The sequence below is a fragment of the Falco rusticolus genome, chromosome 4 (assembly GCF_015220075.1).
Source record: "Falco rusticolus isolate bFalRus1 chromosome 4, bFalRus1.pri, whole genome shotgun sequence".
Lineage (NCBI taxonomy): Eukaryota > Metazoa > Chordata > Aves > Falconiformes > Falconidae > Falco > Falco rusticolus.
The window spans coordinates 21,088,004-21,102,976 of NC_051190.1; the positions used below are offsets into that span (position 1 = coordinate 21,088,004).

The 14,973-nt window shown below is 39.1% G+C and overlaps 1 protein-coding gene across 4 annotated transcripts in view; it reads left to right on the plus strand.

Annotated features, from left to right (window-relative positions):
* The window catches only part of LOC119147583 (contactin-6-like), a 149,197-nt gene that overhangs the window by 108,980 nt on the left and 25,244 nt on the right, over positions 1-14,973 (plus strand). For all 4 annotated transcript variants that reach the window (XR_005104083.1, XM_037386804.1, XM_037386805.1 and 1 more), the window contains exon 12: positions 14,450-14,577. Coding sequence is in view for 3 of the 4 variants with exons in the window: in XM_037386804.1 (XP_037242701.1) it covers positions 14,450-14,577 (128 nt within the window). In the remaining variant the exon portion in view is untranslated. The remainder of the gene's footprint in view (positions 1-14,449; positions 14,578-14,973) is intronic.

Below are 14,973 nucleotides of genomic sequence, written 5' to 3' on the forward strand. Positions count from 1 at the left end.
AATACAATGACAACACTGTTTTATCACACTGCCATTTTCAAAGACTGAAAACAGAATCAGTAATCCATAAGGCTCTGGAAATTGAGACCCAGATTTTGCACGCAGGACCAGTTGCTCAGGGAGGTTAGTTTGGGTCACGTAAGACTTAAAATTAACTATTATTCATTAAAACAGCATTATCCAAAACTCTGACACAAAATAAATACTTCCCTATCCCATAGTAAAGTAATATACAATAGACATAAAAGTAAATTGAAGTGTTTGTGAAAGAAAGTGCAAATCTGAGAAGTATTTCACATAGGCACTCGCAATGAAACAGAAAAATTTGGGTAAGCAGTTGATGCCACGGGGCATAGAGAACTTTCCAATGATTTCCCCCCCTTTCACTAATGGCAATTTAATTTTCTGTGTAATTGCTCATCTAATGATGAAAAATGTTCTTCTAAATGAGTGTTCAGTCAAATCTTTATTTGCATTTTGATTGTATGGTCTATTCAACAAAAATGCTTGTTCATTCCTATTTAGACACAGCCTATCCCTACGGTATGTAGAAAACATGCTTAGTTTGCCACAGGTAATCTCTGGATTTTCTGACATTGATGAGAACAGGAGCAAGGAGAGCATTGTTTAAAACTTAAATAGTGGAATTAAGCCTAGATCTTGAGGTTCTAGTACCCTGATATTCCCCAACCGATTTTCTTATAAAAAAAATATTAACTTACTGCATACAGTATTTACTTGTGGTTCCGTATTAATTTTCTAACAATAATTATAAGCACACTGAAATTTTTGAGCATCCCAGAAGGCCTTCTGCTGCTTAGCAGAAGTAAACAAAAGGAGCAGGATTTACACTGAGGCAAAGGGAGAGAATGTTTAAACTCTCAGTGTGCAAAATCTTACCAGTGTGTCCACTGGTGCAAAGTAGCATTTACAAGGCTTTTTGATTATTAAATGACAAAATCGCTAATGCTGTGGTTTTAAAGGAGAGAAAATAAATCATCTATACAGCATTTTTCCAGAAGTCTTTGTGTCGGAAAACAGAAGATGAAATAAGGGTTTGTATGGCTGTAATTAAAGTACACAGCTAATTAAAGTACTAAAATCACATGCATCTTTGCTCATAAAAAAGAGAAGGAGCTTGGTCTGCCTTTCTCTATAGATATGATTAAACCCTGACATGTCACATACAGATTAACTGTTTTAACTAAAGCATCCCTTATTTCTGCTCCCATTTTATTGTGCAACAATTATAATCTCTCTGGACTCCTTTATGAGCTCGTTTAAAAAAAATAATATTTGGTTGGGTTGTAAATGTTGAAAAAAAGGAAGCACTAATCCCTTCTGTTTCTAAGAGCAAAACTGATGGACGCGTTGCTAAATAAGTCAGATCACATAGCTTCTTCAGAATGACTTAGACAAATTCAGTCTTGAGCTACAGAAATAGAGCAACTAGACCTATTCCACCCTAAGGGGAAAGAGTATTCTTTTTCACCTTCTATTATCATGAGTGAAAGTAAGTTTATTCCTGATAGTCATCCATGCATGGTCACTGCTCTCCCTGATCATCTGAACTCTGAATGTAACACGGTAACACTGCTTTATATTAATGTGAGTTTGTAAGTGTGTAAAGAGAAGTGTGCTAGAACGAGACAAGCTAAATAATAGACTATATTAATAAAAGCAGCAAGAATTATTATGTTATTTCCTCTGAGAGTTTTTTATCAAGCATTTTTAAGTTTACAAAGCTGCAGTGTTTGGGCCCCAGCTATTTGATTTCCTGAGTCTGAAGCATAATCTTCTGTATCTCTTGCCATGGTCCGGCAGTGAAGGTCTTCAGCCCTCAGTTTGTTTCTAGGGGCACAGTTTCCTCCAGCCACACTTGTCTCTCCCATCCTCTCTGCAGCTCAAACGCATCATTGCCCAGATCTTCAAAAGCTTGTATGCCCCCATTTATGCAAAATACTTCATTGCATTTGAAAGACAGAAGTCCTTCAAAAAATTCCCAAATCAACCAATTTTTACTTAAGATGGTAAATCAAAGCCTGAACATACGTGTACCAGGTCTGCTTGGTGTTCCCACTCTTAATGTCCCCTTTCCATTTAGTATTTTACTTCAAAATTTTCAGAAATAGCTAAATTCCACCCTCATCCATATTGCTCACCCCCTGAATAGAGGGATTTGTCTTTGGCTCATGCTGCTGGCCACTTTAGAGAGGGAAGTCAAGGTTATCAGCTGCAGGAATCAAAAAGGAATTCCACAGCTAGCTAATCCTAGCTGGTTTTACCTGCTCTCTCCTCACTTGATCCCCCAATCAGCTTCTCTAGATAATCTAGCAGTACAGCTTGAGGTTTTCTTGTGGGCAATTAACCTCCTTCTTTGGATCAAAGTCTTGAGAAATGGGCTTTCAGGAGCAGTACCGCTTGTCTAATGGCCAGCTGCTTGAAAAGATTTTGTTTGCCCTTTGCCGAGTGCATGCCTTTTTCCTGGCATGTGCTGTGGATTTTAGCTCAATGTAGAAATGCAACAAAGAAAAAGAACAAGCTTCACGTTTTGAACTCCCACTCTGTGGAGCTGGACACAAATATGAACTATTTTCATGTATGCCATATATTCTAAGTTAGTGCAATTGAAGCTTTTTTCATCTCGCTTCTCACTTCTATCATCTCGTGTCAGTTGAGGAAAAGAAAGAGTAGAAGGGAACAATTCATATATTGAAGCAAATGTGTAAGTCTGGACATTGATCTCATCACAAATGTATGTTGCCTTAAGTGGATTCAGGATGAGGACCCTCATGGAAAACTTACTTTATAAAAATTCTTTTTCTTTGAAGCGTTTTAATAAATGGGAATTGGAAACCCTTTTGCTTTACCAGAGGGAGGTGCTATTCCTTCACCCTGAGTTGAGGATCCCCAGACACTGTGGTAAATGCATATAAACATACGTGATTCACTCCACTCAGAATTTAAAGGAGGATAGCTGAGGGAAAACTGAGAAATGAGGTAGGTTGAAAGAATGCATTAGTCATATACAGCACTTTCCATGCATTAATAATCAGTAATAAGCAAATATTCATAATTTAAATCTTTTTCTGGGGACTGAACTAGAGGTATGTTTAGAGGTCAATAAAATAGCCTCAATACTTGGCTCCTAGACTTGGTTGTAGGACACAGTTCAGTCCCATCCCTCTGAAGGGTGCTAATTTATTCTCTGCCATAAATAAAGCTGCTTGATGTGGTAAATGCTGTCTTCCATACCACGCTTGTTTTTGGTATTTTGCACTCAAGTTATCACCATTACTCAAAGGAAACACAGGAGAATGACTTAGCACCAAAATGAAAAGCTGTCTTTCAACAACCTTATGTAAAAACAACTCAGCAGATGTAGTGACTTGAAGGCTTCTAAAGCTATGGATGGGGGGAATTATCTGGTAATTGCTGAGGTTTTACAGCTGGCCCTTGGAGACTTGAACTCAAGGGGGTTTCTCCTGCTCCCATGTGAAGTGCAAGGACCCAGCAGGTTTCATTAACTACGGGGTTGGGTCTGCTCACAGCTGTGTGCTGCATCTGAATTGCTGTACCAGTCTCCTGGGCAGGACTATTCTCCTTCAGCCTTCTGAGCACTCGTGCCCACCATCTGCCTCTGCCTTTCCTCTGCTGCTCCACTGTTCAGAGTCAGATTCCAAAACCATGAACATTTTAACACATTTTAAACTCTTTTTTGTTATTTGGGAAAAGAATGCTGTCTTGTGACTGCTGTCAGAATTAGAGAAAGAGGGAGTTAAAAAATAAAGTCAATTAATTGGTAAACAGGAGAAGTCCTCAATCCACTGATCAAATACAACATACAAAACACATTGTACTGTGAAATAGTGTTTCAGCTTGAACCAATTTGAGAAGAAATGTGTCAGGGCAGTTCAACAAACTTCAATGAAACATTTCAATTAACAGAATGTCAACACTGTTTGTTTAGCTTGTGCTGAAACCTTCCAGAACATCCATTATCTTTATTTAAAAAGAAAAAAAAATAAATCTGCTTGGGGAGGGATCAAGACAAAATAGATTGAAAATTTAAAAATTTGCACTACTCTGCTAACAAAGGACAGATTGATGTCACTTAACTTTTGTTTAGCTGAAGTCAATATGCAGTCTAAGGTAGTTATTTACATTTTCTTGGCAGGCACCTCCATCTCAAATGAGATGCCTAAATTTTAGATGAGCAAAGCTGGGGGAATGAAACCTATCCACAGTGTCTGAAAAAGAATCCTACCTATATTGCAGTCTGACCAGATGAGTAGCACAGGCAGAGAGAAGCTTTGCTTGTAATGCTGCTTATTGCCACAAACCACCCTGCTTTATGCACCTGCTGTTCACAGATAAAAGTAGGATAGACATTTGTATGCTGGTAGCAAGTTTCATACACAACATATTTTCTTATGCTATTCCAGCCCTTACCATTCTATTCCAGCTTTCTACATCAATGTGGCTAGGTGAATAGCAATGGGATATTAATATTACTATTATTTTATTTTTTAAGTCTGGTTTTTGAAGCCTGGATTAAGTGTATCTCCATTTTTATCCTTCTTGCTTTTCTACCACAAGAAGCTTTGCATAGCTTTGATGATACGCCTTAACCCTTCTATCTTATCAGTGTCTGTGTGCTTGTAAAGAAGTTCATTTCCTATTTTACTTTTTAAATAGAGCACTTGAAGTGTGGGCATCAGCAATCACAGCAATTCCAGATATCTGAGACACCATCACTGTAAGTCAACATGAATACAAATTAAGCTTATCTCTTGATGAAATTCTACTTTTGCTTAGGGAACCAATGGAATTGATTCCACATCTGCTAAATTTGATTAATCACTTCAGTTTCATTCCTTGCTAACAAATTGATTGACAGAAATCAAAGGCATGGATTTACCTGCCTGCTTTCAGTGCTTGGTCTGAACTTGCATATTAAGATATGAAAATTCTTACAAAGCCTGAGATTGCTGTATAGAATTGCTTTGGTTTTTCATCTCTCAGGCCACACTACTACTACATATTCGGTGCTAACCAGACAAGACCCATCATTACACCCTTCCCAAGGGAATGCTGAGAGCTGCAAGGAGTGTTCTGTGTTCTAGCTAAAAATATTTTTTGCACAACTTACAGTGTGGTTTCTATATGAAAGATAGCAGAAAAAAGGGTATTGCAAAAGACTGGTGGAGACAGCTATAGTGTATTTCTTGAATATTTGTTTGCTAACAGAAATTGTACTTTTCTCTTTTCCAAGTTTGTTATAAGCATAGATGTGCAAGCATTTGCCCATGCTTCCTCCTGAATAATGTCATTGAATTAGGAGGAACATTAAACATGGCAGTACTCACTGAAGAGTGAGTACGCATGAGCAGAAATGTTTGCTTATCTAGCAAAACTAATGATACTGGCGTAAGAAAAATTTTACAAACAAAGGCTTGCCAGAAAGTGCCTCAGACTGACCTGAAGTACCTTTAGTCTTTCCTTCTTTGTGTTCACCATGTTTCCAGTTATTTTTGTCTTCTCCCCCAAGCTGAGAGTGAAGGCAGGGCAATGGAAAGCATATGAGTGGAAGATGAGGAGGGCGATCTAAAGAGAAGGAAGAATGAGCACAGATGAGGGGAAGAAAAAGACAATATTTTATTTTTCTTCTTAATCTTATTCTGCTTTGTTTTCCCCCTTTCTTCTTTCTGTGTTATCTTTCCATTTGAAGTCAATCCACTGCAGAGTAATGAGAAGGCAGAAGGGGACCCCCATTGCTACTTGACCCAATGAAATGCTGGCAGGCAGCAGACAGGGAATATTAGTGCAGTGGAAGACACAAAAAAGGGGCTTTTGGTTTATTTTCTTTCTCCTTAGAGAGTTTTGTAATGGAACAAGCCAATAAACCTAATTTCATCATGTATTACTGACTACTTAATGCAATAGCGTTTAGCACATCAGATAGTGTGAGCATCAAGTAAGCAAATGAACCATATGTTCTCACATACGAGAAAGAATGACAACCTGCGTGATGCTGGATTTATTACAATTTCCTTTCTGTATGACACCACTCTAATACAATTTTAAATTGTTCCTACTCAACTCCTGGGAACCTTGTTCAGGTGAGCCTTTCTGAGGGGCTGTCCTACATGCTGAGATGTCCCAAGCAGTCTGTCACTCTTCCATGTCATATGGAGTTGCAATAAGCTAAACCCCAACAAATGTCAGTGTTGTGCCCTCTCTCCCATTTGGTTCATGTTTTATCCCTGCTTCATGCACGTATTCTGGTTGATGTTCAGGATTTGATCCAAAGCCAGCTGATCTCATTGGAGTTTTTTTTCAATGACTTCAGCAGGCTGTGAATCAAGGTTCCTAATTAGGAGTTTGCACAAAAGATAACGAGAGAATGCAACCTTCTGTGCTTCTCTTCTAGTCCAAGTTGTACTGCCGTGAACATCATTACCGTTGCACTATTCTGTACACACTATATGGTGTGTGTTGCCATAGCATAAAAAAATCTAATATTGGATGAAGAAAATGCTGCACAAACCACAAATAAAAATTAGTTCCTGATCCTAAAAGTTTTCAACTGAAAAGTAACATCAGAGGTAACAGATCAGGATATGTTGGGGAGGTGACGCTAAAAGGTGCAATAACGTTGATTAACATGACAGACATGTGGGCTCTTGCCCATGATGCTGGAGGCACGATGAACAAAGAGTCTTCTGGAAAGGAGTTTCTGGGATCATTTTGAGCGTGAAAGGTGATGTGAGTGAAAGCATAGAAACAGCACCTTGAAAAAGTGGATTGGCCAGCACAAAGGGTTTGTAGGAGAATACTAACAGCTCTGGTTTAGGCATGGGCTTTTATTAGAAAGAAATACTGCTTTTTAATCAAACATCTTTTCTATGAGAACTAAAAATCTCTTCAGGTTTTCAGTGAAAGGAGGAGCTGCTTAAGGGACATGCACAAGTGGTAGAATATGACTCACGTTAAAAAGACATACAATTTCTATGCTCTGCCATGCTTTGAGCAAGGATGTGGGTCTGAGGCTTCAGTGAACCACATGGAGTCCCTGACATTATTGCTTAAATTAAGCATAAATCCAGTAGCCCAGTGAGGATTGCCCCAGGGTTTCCTACAAGCCCACAGGCAGCCCAACCAAGAGGCACGAGAAGCTAGAGGCGGTGAGAGCAAGGGCATGTGCAGCTGAAAAAAGGCTGGGTCATCAGCGTGGAAACTGAAATTGCTGAAGGTGAACACTGTTCGTCTCCAGTACTGTCTGTCTGTGGGGGTGTGCGCACATGAATGTGCTGTCCAGGCTTTCTGAAAGCACACCAGTACCACACTGTGTACCTGGTGTCAGTTGCTTGTTGTATATACAGAACACTTTAAAGTTAACAGCAGGTTTTATTGTACTTTTATTATTGAAATACATTCTGACAAGCAGGTAGGGAAGAAGATTCCTGTAAGTGAATTGAACTCCCACGCAGAGGGTAATTCAGGGCCTTATGTACTGTTTAAATTCTACTTAAGTCTCATATTAAGAGCTTAGTCTTACATCTGGAGTGAATTTGCTTGTATGAATGGCTGTGTCTGAACTCCTAATGATGTCTGAATCATAAAAATGATGATTAATGGTGGGATTAGATTGAGGAGTAGTAGTAGTGTGGGCATGCCATCCTGTACTGGAAGAACTTTCCTTTGACGTACCAGAGTTACAAAGATTTCATAAAAACAGCAGAACTTGTTGGCAAATATTAAAAAGTGGCAACCTTTTCCTTTGGCAGTTCAGTTCATTTTCTACCTGGATTCTCACCACAGAATGTCACAAAATCTGGTTCCTGAGCCTTTCCTTCTCAGTGTACTACTTTATCACTAGTTTTTTCTGCTATGAATGTTCTGACTAATCAATGTATGGCTACATAAATGCAATGTTTCGTTATGTCCTGTCCACAGGTGGACTAATAACCAAGAAATCTTGCTTGTTGCCTGGATGTGCTAAGGTCTGGCTCTTGGATCAGTCCAGGATTATACTACTACTCTCATGACATCTGCTGTTTAGATGCAGATTTGAAATAGGGCAAAGACAGCTACAGGGGAGAAAAGAGCCATAAATGGGCCATATCTCGTAAATATGACATGAGACCAGGTTGTTTATGTGGAAAAAGACCAGATACATGGAAAGCAATGTTTTTTGGGGGTTGCGTGCCTGTTTTCTTTCATTGCTAAACTAGTTCTTTGGTTGGCATGCCATTCTTTCCCGTACACGTAGAGATGCTGCTGCCCAGTATTCCCTGGCTGCAGGTTTTGAGACATATTGCTACAATAGATTTAGATACATGTCTACTGACATGGTATTCCGGTCACATTTTTCTTTGCACATCACACAAGAACATCTGTCTTGCGTTTAATGCTCGAGTATGTTAAAGACAGGGCAAAACAACTTTTGCTATTTTATGTTAAAGGGAGTAGTACCATTTCCTGAAAAGACTCTATTTTGTCTGGAAGCTTTATGATGGAGTATTACTCAGTTCAGATGTCTGTTTGTGGTCCCAAATTTCAGAGATCTTATGCAAAAATAATGTTCCTTTTTAGGAACAGAGGGGAATTTTAGGAAATAACAAAAAGCAGTATCATAGTGTCACCTTCTATCATTGCTAATAGTATTCTTTTCCAAAATATTTTAATAAGGCTATTCAGCTAGATTGTGTAATTTTGTTTTGATCCAAATAGGTAACAGAGTTTAATGACATTGATTTTATTTCCAGTTAATTGCCAGTCAACTCTGAAGCTCATTTATATCAGCATGCAGATAAGGAAAATCTTCTTTTAAGCATAGTTTATTAAATGGAAATACTATTAGCATACAAATGACACCCAGAATAGGATAAACAGATACAAAGATCATTAACATATAATACAGACAGTCGGATCTCAGATGGGACTCAGCGGGACCTTTTCAAAAATACCAGGGCTGTCATCAGCAGGTACAATTCATTCACTCAGTCAAACTTTACTCACATTTCTATCTGCATACATCACTAGTAATTCTGAGTCACTGGAGAGCTGTGCTCATGTTTCTGCCCCTCACTTACTTCCCCTTGTACTTTTTAATTCAGCCTCTCATGCTTTTCCATCTTTGTAAAATTAGAAACTTCATTTGTTTTTTCAATGTCTCCTAGCATATCTGAAGAAATTTATAAACAATATATCTCTGCATAGCCTATGAAAGCAAGAGTGTTTTTGCTCTTGAGCAGTAAAGTGAGACTGAGAAGACATGGTTTCAAATGGGATTTCTCAGATAATAAAAATTACTTGCCTCTGATTTCATCAGATCCAGAATACTCCCTTTTTATCTGCACAGTGCTGTGATGATGACTTCAGTAACATTATGAGGTGTCAGACATTTGAGGTTAGAGGGAGACAGAAGAGTGAATCTTTACATTAAGTATCAGGGTTACTTTATTTTGAAAGGAATTACTTTATGCCCTTGAAGAGATAGCTACCCTACAGGCAGTGCTGAAATCTGCAGAAGTAGGCTTGATTCTCCCCTAGTTTGACACCAGTCCAGATCAACTGATTTTGATGGGGATTTCAAAGAAATTTGCTGTATTGAATTAATGCAATTCACATCCATGAATTAAAATTGCACCTCTCTCTAAAACAGATTAGATGAACAATACAGCAGTGCACAAAAAATACCTCTGCTGCACTTTAAAATCTAATGAGTTGACACCTCTTTCTTTTCTCAGATTTTATTTTTCTATCAGCCTTGTTAAATACATATTATTCTTTCATGCTCTTAAGATCAAAGTAAATAGCCATCAACAATCTTTTGTTCACATGAGACAACACTTTCGGAGATGGTTTGTTTGGCCTGGTTAATTAAAAGCTGTACCTATCATCCCTGCTTGATTTCTCAAGTTCTTTACTTAAAAAGTATGTGTGACAATTTTAATGAGCTCTCACTTCTTCCCAGTCTCATGTCTTCTGTAGAAACATAGCAAACTAGTCTTTTTGAACATTATGCAGAGTTTTGCCTCCAGCAGATCTTGGGTAGGCTGTTTGTTTTCTCTTTCTGCGTATAATGCTTATCTTAGTGTACTAATGGAGTCACTCAGAGAGGACAAGGACGTGGATCAATCCAATGTAATAAGTAGATTAAAACCAAACAAAAATACGTGGCTACACTTAAATAAACCAGGGAAGAACTTCTCACAGACTGTCATGGGGCTCAAAGGGCTTTGAATTCATTCCTGAAGACAAATTTCATCCCACATAGAAAGGTACCGTCTCCAGTTCCAAACCCTGGGTTACGAGTCACTGAATGCTAGGAAAAGACCGTGGTACCTTCTACTGCATCCTTACCCTGCCCTCGCCCTCTGCCATGGGCGTCCTGCAGGTGGGAAATTGGCTCAGCGTGTCTCTGAACTGGGCTTTAAAAGCTGTCCACCTTCCTGTGATCCACATGAAGTGAACCACATCTAACACATCCATCTTTTTGCAGGGTAAGTTCTCGGGCCTGTTAGATACGGAATGATATTTCTGGGTATTTCCAATTAGCCCTTCGCTACAGGACCTTACATAACTGATTTATATAACTGGATTTCCATTTTTTCCTTATACCAACTTTGCTTAATTGAGCTGTTTACCCAGAGGTAGCCCCTGTGGGATTCAGCAGAAATATGGGTGTCAGCACTAGTCTGCTAAGGATTTAAGCATTTTGTAGGTCAGAGATGCCTGTTTAGAGTTGGGCTTATGCTTAAGCAATCCCTAGCTGTGACAAGGCTTTATGAACAGCTGCCCCAGTAGCTCCCAGTAGCTCATCTCATTCTTCATTTTTCTCCTCCTTTCACAGGGATGCATTTATCAGATCTGCTTCAGATCTTTTGCTTTTTGTCCCTCGACAGGCACTTATCTACTTATTGAGAGAAGTCCAGTATTCCTAACAGAAAAAGATATTCTACTTGCATTATATTGGACAAGTTAAACTTTCCTGTCTTGTCGCAGTGCTTGGAATTACCTTGTCTTCCAATGCAAATGCTAAGAATTATTGTCTATAGCCTTCACACAGTCTAAAATCTTCTGAAAAGTTAACAGTTTTCAGCAAGCCTTTCAGCAGGTGAGACATGTGTTTCACAGCTTCTTTTAAAATCATTTGTTAGAGCTTGATCCGTAGCCCATTAAAGGAAACATTCCCATTGCCTTCAGAATCACAGTTCCATTATTTGAAAGACAAATGGAAGAGGATAAAGTGCAGCCTCTCTGAACCCACCCATGGCGTAAAGTCATGACTCTCAGGAAGTTTATGGCAACTTTGTTGTTCATGGGAACTGGGTTGGTATTTCATATCACTTTTTTTTCCCTTGCATTTGAAATGCACCATCTTGGTTTTCTGCTGTGCTCTGCTTTCTCATCCCTCTCCTGACATGGACCTCAGTACAGCTGGAAATTACTCACTTTTTTTGTTCTTTAGTTCTCTTTCCCACTAACTAAATACTCTGGAGTCCTCTGTGCTTTTACATAAATTCTGTCAGAGTATCTTATTTACTGCTAGCTCCCTAATTGTCTTTAGGTAGTGTGACCTCTGTTTCAAACCACTCTGATTCTTTTATTAGTTCATGGTTTCTCTTTGCTAAGCTCCGTTTTGATCTATTGAAAGAGCCATTCCATCCTCAGCCTGCCCAGGCATTGAAATACTGTTTCAGAACAGCATTTCTTCAGATCAAACATTACCTCAGCAGCTCTTGACTGGGTACAAACCCCTCTTAGTGGATAAACCTGGAACCTGGGAATTATTCAGGTCTCAGTTCCTAATGAAGACGGCAGGGAAAAAAAAATATCTGAGTGAGACGTGACTAAACTTCACTGAAAAAGCCCTAGCCAGAAATCCACAGGGGGCTAAGCACAGAGCCTGTGCATTCAAAGATTCGCCCTTCATTATTCTGTATTTTTACAGAGACTTTTTTTCCTGTGTATTTACCTACATTAGAAGCTTTTGGGGACTGAGAGGGTTTTTTTGCCTCATGCCTACTTCTGGATTCCAATTTGTGCCTTGAGCTTTTAGGTGCAACTACAATAAAAATAACAGGGCATCAATATTTGATGGTGAGAAAGACGCTACGGTGGCTTGTTATAACTTATTATTCAGGTGTCCAATTTCTGAACATTTGCTTGAATCTCTTTTGATACTCTTTGATGAAGCCACCATATGTTAGCTAACCAGTCAATTGAATCAACTATTTTATCACCAGCAGTTTCTAATGAGGGTGTTTTCTTCTGGCTGGTACAAACTGATGTGAAGAAATGCATCATTAATGCAAAGAAAATTGCAGAGGCAGAACTGGAATACTCACAAATGTGTTTCTTCATATTTAAATCTGCCTTTGAAATACTGTCATCAGGTGGGTCCCCATCCTGAGGTGGAGAGGAACCCATAGTCTCTTGTTTTGATGCACAGCATCATGAAGCCAGCAGAAAGGGTCACTTCTTTCATGCTTATTCATTCTTCCTTATCCACAAAACGTCATTGAGTAGATACATCATTATACTGAAGAGCGTACTTTCTTGCTTCATATTTTGCTCCTCTCCAGTTTAAGATGGCTATATGATGGGTTATTAAACCCAAATGTTTTCTCATCATACTACAAATTGCATACAAACAACTGCTGCACTACCTGATGATTATTGCCATGGAAACAAAGAATTTTTTATTCAAGCCTAAACCCCTTCCCCTCTCAGCTCCACACACCGGTGACAGAGTGCCTGGCATCATGGGGACATCTCAGCTTTTCTCACTCCTAAATCCACCCCTTTCCTGCTCAGGAGCAGATCTTTCAACAGGGTACGGTCAGACAAGAGTGGGAGACATGACCCTGGGGGGTCGTAAGCAAGAAGACTGACAGGAATCCAAGTCTAGTGCTTCTCTTCGTCAGTTGAGAGCCTGGGAGCGTGTACTGGGAAGCAGAACAGGGTCTAATGTGTTACACATAGAGCTACAAGTGTATAAATACCAGAGCGGAATGCAGCATGATACTACGATGGGTTTATGTGTTTAATGGCGATGATATTACTGCCAGCTTCAACTTCTGCTCCTGTTATTGTTTGTTTCCTTTAATAATTCATTGCACCATCCGATCTTATGTTGTTAGTAATAAATATTAAATGTCCAAGCTGTGATGCATGAATTAGGTATTTTCTTTTTATAAAAGGATTCTTGTATTAGATTTAAATGCCAATTAAAAGAGGAATATAGAAGTACAATGGAGCACTTCTGTGAGCGCTGGAATGAATGAAGCCTGGTTTCCTGTGAATTTTTGACTTATAGATGGATTTTGTCACATTCGAGAAGCCATGGCACTTGAGTGCAGCTCTTCATTGGTTGGGTGCAGATTCTCTGATGCCTACTAGGGACTGTGCTCATGCAGTGGCCTTACTGACAGGAGGGCCTGTACATAGAGACCCTGACCCAATTTTCATGAAACTTTCAGGAACTTCATGTCTTCCAGCCCACTGTCCTTCTTCTAAACTCAGAAAAGAATTGATCAAGAACTTGAACATCTACCAGGTGCAACAAGTGGATGGAAGAACTGAAACAAAATTAACAAAACTTTGTAGGGTAACTGTATTTTCTATCCAAAAGATTATTGCTTACCTAATTCAGTTTTCATTTTCACATTCTCTACCTTTGATTGATATGTGTTCTCTATGTTTGTGAAGAAAATCCCCAAACCCTCAAGTGCTGCCCTCGTATGTACAAACAAAAAAGTGCCAAACTCTGTACTGATTTACATCTCAAAGTATCTCATTGACTTAAAGAAGCATATGAACAAACTTAGAAATTAATTTCATCCATAAAACCCCAGAGCGGTCCTGAAATTACTATTAAATGCGATTTACTGAATACTCTGCAAACTGGTGTAAACAACATAGAGACTAATAAGGTGATTTGAGGGCCCTATGAGACAGGGATGTATTTGATTTGGTTCCTTGGCTTGTGAGATGGCATTTCAGCATCTCAGCTAGTCTGCTAATACCTTTTAATAATCCTGAAAAAATTGCACAGCCATCTGGGCTCAGACACAATATGAGTATAGCATAGGAGCACTGGGATCTGAATTCGTGCGCGCACACACACACAGGTAAAATATAGCACATTTAGGTAACAAGTTGCGTCTTCCTTCTTCCTCTTGAGACTCCAAATTTTGCTGCAACAAAGTCAGCTAGGTATGTTAATGGTCAGCTCCAGTATGTTAATATAAGATACTTAATGTAGAAATCAGTAATAAGCAGGGGTGAAAATTGATTCATACCTATTCAGCTTGCTGTAGAAGATAAAAGTTATAATGGAAACGTTTAAATATTAAAAGTAGCATTGCATTTCTGTTACAGTTCCCGTAACAGAAGTCTTTTTTACTTCTTTTTTGTTTGTTTATTTTTTCCCCAGGGTCACCTTTCTAGAAGATGGCAGTCTCAGACTCTATAACATCACCAGATCAGATTCCGGGGTGTACACTTGTATAGCAACAAATCAGTTTGGAGCTGCCAGAAATTCAGGAAACCTGATTGTGAAAGGTACTTTAATTTTGGGGGGCTTTTTTTGTGCTTTATGAATATTAGAAAGTATGTGCCTTTTTCATTGGGATGCCCAAGCCTGTGCTGATCAGTGCTAGTATTGACAGGTTTTCACTTGCAGTTTAAAGCTGAAACTAAAGCTGTCCACTGCCTGCAGCAAAGAAAACCTCATGACTGCACCACTCCCATGATCAATTTGTTTATCAGGGGGGTCTTCCAAGATACCCACAGAAACAAGTAGCAACATTAAAAATAATATTTGCACAGCAGTACCATTTACACATCGCAGGTATGGGCTGTGCTGCTGCAGGCACTGGGGTGTGGAGACAGATCAGTGTGGAGTCAGTGTGTGTACCCTGTACAGTGTGCTTGGATGAGTGAATTCAGCTCATTTAC